The 2,637-nt window shown below is 45.4% G+C and overlaps 1 protein-coding gene across 4 annotated transcripts in view; it reads left to right on the forward strand.

Annotated features, from left to right (window-relative positions):
* Window positions 1-436: 436 nt before the first annotated feature.
* Window positions 437-2,637, forward strand: part of hdac9b (histone deacetylase 9b) — a 24,701-nt gene continuing 22,500 nt past the window's right edge. For 2 of the 4 annotated variants that reach the window (XM_008432478.2, XM_008432479.2), the window contains exon 1: window positions 437-958. In XM_008432478.2, coding sequence (XP_008430700.1) covers window positions 850-958 — 109 coding nt within the window. In that variant the 5' untranslated portion in view covers window positions 437-849. The other 2 variants (XM_008432480.2, XM_008432481.2) reach the window with 2 other exon arrangements.

The raw sequence follows: 2,637 nt of genomic DNA on the forward strand, positions 1-2,637 counted from the left end.
TACCTGTGCTCTGACATGCACATGTAAAGGTGCCTTTTTTTTTTTCCTTTGGAAACATCAGGGTGAAAGAGGCTGAGCCTATTCCTGCACCTGAGAGAACAAAACAGAGACATAAATAGAGTGAGAGACACTGGTTCAACAAATCAGAAAGGAGAGATATAGAGAGAGTTTTCAAGCCTCCATCTGCAGAGAGCGAGTCAGGAGACATGCCTTCTGGCAGGAGCTGAAGAAGACAGCTGTGTTTGGTGTGGTATTTTTAAACGCATCAATGCTGCTCCAATCCCTGCGCCTCGCCTGACCTATTTTTAGCCAGGGCTGGCCATTGTTCTATTTCTGTCACCTGTGAGCCCCGCAGTTGTTGATTCACATGCAAATGAAGCTCGCTCCCTCCTCGGCTTGCATTTCTGCCTGTGCGAGGTGCTCAGAGCACACAGCTCTCTCTCTCAGCAGCTCAGCTTTACGTTCTTCTCTCTGCCCCGGACACTTTGCAGGGGAGAGAAGGCAGACACGCAGGAGGGGACACAGGCAGATAAAAGAATCAGAACCCGCTGCCATCTTCCTCCAAACATTGTGTTGATGTTTGGACCAGACTGAAGCAGGACTCCCGGGAGAGTAGCTGCCCTGCCGAGACAGAGAGAGAGAGAAAGAGAGAGAGAGAGAGATAGAGAGTGTGCAGTTTTCGTGTTGGAGCTCTAGAGTCAGAGTAGTTCCTCAGAGGAGGAGGCAGAGGAAGGGAGAGAGTCGCCTGTCGTCGTGGTCTCCACCCCCCCTTACCCTGAGCTTCTGAGGGGTGGCTCTTGGTGACAGGAAACGCAAGGCTGGCGATGAGACCTGAGCGCTGACTGGAGTATGCTGCAGACGATTTACGAGGGCGAGTCAAGTTTCTACACAACAGAGGGGCGCGTCGGACACCAGCAGCTCCTCAACCAGAGCAAGATGCACAACATGAACAACTCAGGTGATCTCACGCTCCGCTGTCTCTGCTCATCCTAAGGAGTCCTCTCTGTCCTCCTGCTTTTCCTCTTGTTTTGCTTTTCCCAAATCCCTTCCGCCCTCCGTGCTTCCCATATGCACATATCCACTCCATCTTTCTGTCTCACTCTCTCAACTCTTGTGCGCTTTTTTTTTTTTTTTTTTTTTTTTTTTCCGTGGGAGACATCTCAACCCACTTGGAGCAGAAACTTTTTTCCCCCCTCCGAATCAAGGTATTTTCTCTGACATACGTCTGACATAGGATAGGTGTGTGAATTGCTTTTCTGTGTGGGCTTCTGAAAATAAGTGCTTTTTTCGTCCCTGTTGACTTAAATCAGAAATGCAGTTAACTTCCGCTTGCTTGTAGCTCACTGAAATGACTCACCGTGAACATGACAGGGATGTTGGGTTTTGCAAGCTTCCATGTCAGCGTGGACTTTTGAGGGAACAGGAAAGGAAAAGTTACAGAGACACTGAAAGCAGGGGGGGTGGGGCATCTAAAAGGTTTCTCTTTGGACATTTACCACCAACTCCGTAGCTGTTCTATTTTGGGCTTGGGACTTGAATTGAAGAGTTCACAGCTGACATCAGAATGAGTAACATTATTTACTGTATTGACTCAAGAGCGACGTGAGTCACACTTCATTTGTTTTTGTTTTTTGTTTTTGTTTCCCTGTGTGACTGCCGAGAAAACTCAAAAGTATCTTTAGAAATTATGACAGAGTTGAAACTGTTGGCTGTGTGAAAATATTACCCTACAGTTGAAATCCAAGAAATAGAGCAACGCAGAAGGGTTTTAACGAGCTTCTGCCTGTACACTTAAATTTTATAGCTACCTTTTAAATTGGCTATAAATGTTTTAGTATTGAAGTGAAAATAGAGTGGATTCGAGATAATTAAGACAAGACGGAGCGATAGAGCGTCAGCTGCCACTGAATGTACCTGAAGCCTTACGGATCTCCTAGAACCACCGGGCTATAGAAGAAGGGATTTCTTCTATTGTCTTGCGGCTTGTGAAACAAACAAGACCCGTAGAGCGCAAGCACTTGAATTCAGGCTCCTTGCTTATTCTGTGGGTCAGCTATTCTTAGGTGAGTTATTTTCAGCTTATGGCATTAGCCTGCTAAGATTAGGCGTCTGTGCGCGTTATCATTCCATCTCGCATGCTCCCGATATAACAGCGCCTCGGAACAGATATTAATAGAGAATTCTGCCGGTTGCCTGTTTTAATTTGTTCTTTCCACTTTAGAATAAACCACATGACGATGACTAACATTATCTGCACAAAATTACGTCTCTGTGTAGAACTGAGTGAGTTTGCTAGGTTCCTCTGGCTGTTTTGTTCACAGTAAGACATAAATAAAAAATGTTCTAATGGTTTTCTGTTTATGTTGTTTTGTCACGAAAGGAGCGTGTGAAGAAGCTCCAGAGTCGGTTAAGTGGCGTATTTGTGATGTGTTAGTCTGAAACACAGTTCTGATCCGTCTTCCTTCCTTTTATCACACTTCAAGTGGATCAGAGAATAAAGGGACTTGATCACAATTTCAGATTAGCATCAGGACCAATAAGGTCCACAGGTGGGTTCTCAGACAGAACAGAGAAACTAATGAGTTGTCCCTTTTGCTGAAAATATCGTACAAATTTCCAAATTTCTCAACTCACCCC

The sequence above is a fragment of the Poecilia reticulata genome, linkage group LG16, assembly GCF_000633615.1.
Source record: "Poecilia reticulata strain Guanapo linkage group LG16, Guppy_female_1.0+MT, whole genome shotgun sequence".
In the NCBI taxonomy this organism is placed as follows: Eukaryota; Metazoa; Chordata; class Actinopteri; order Cyprinodontiformes; family Poeciliidae; genus Poecilia; species Poecilia reticulata.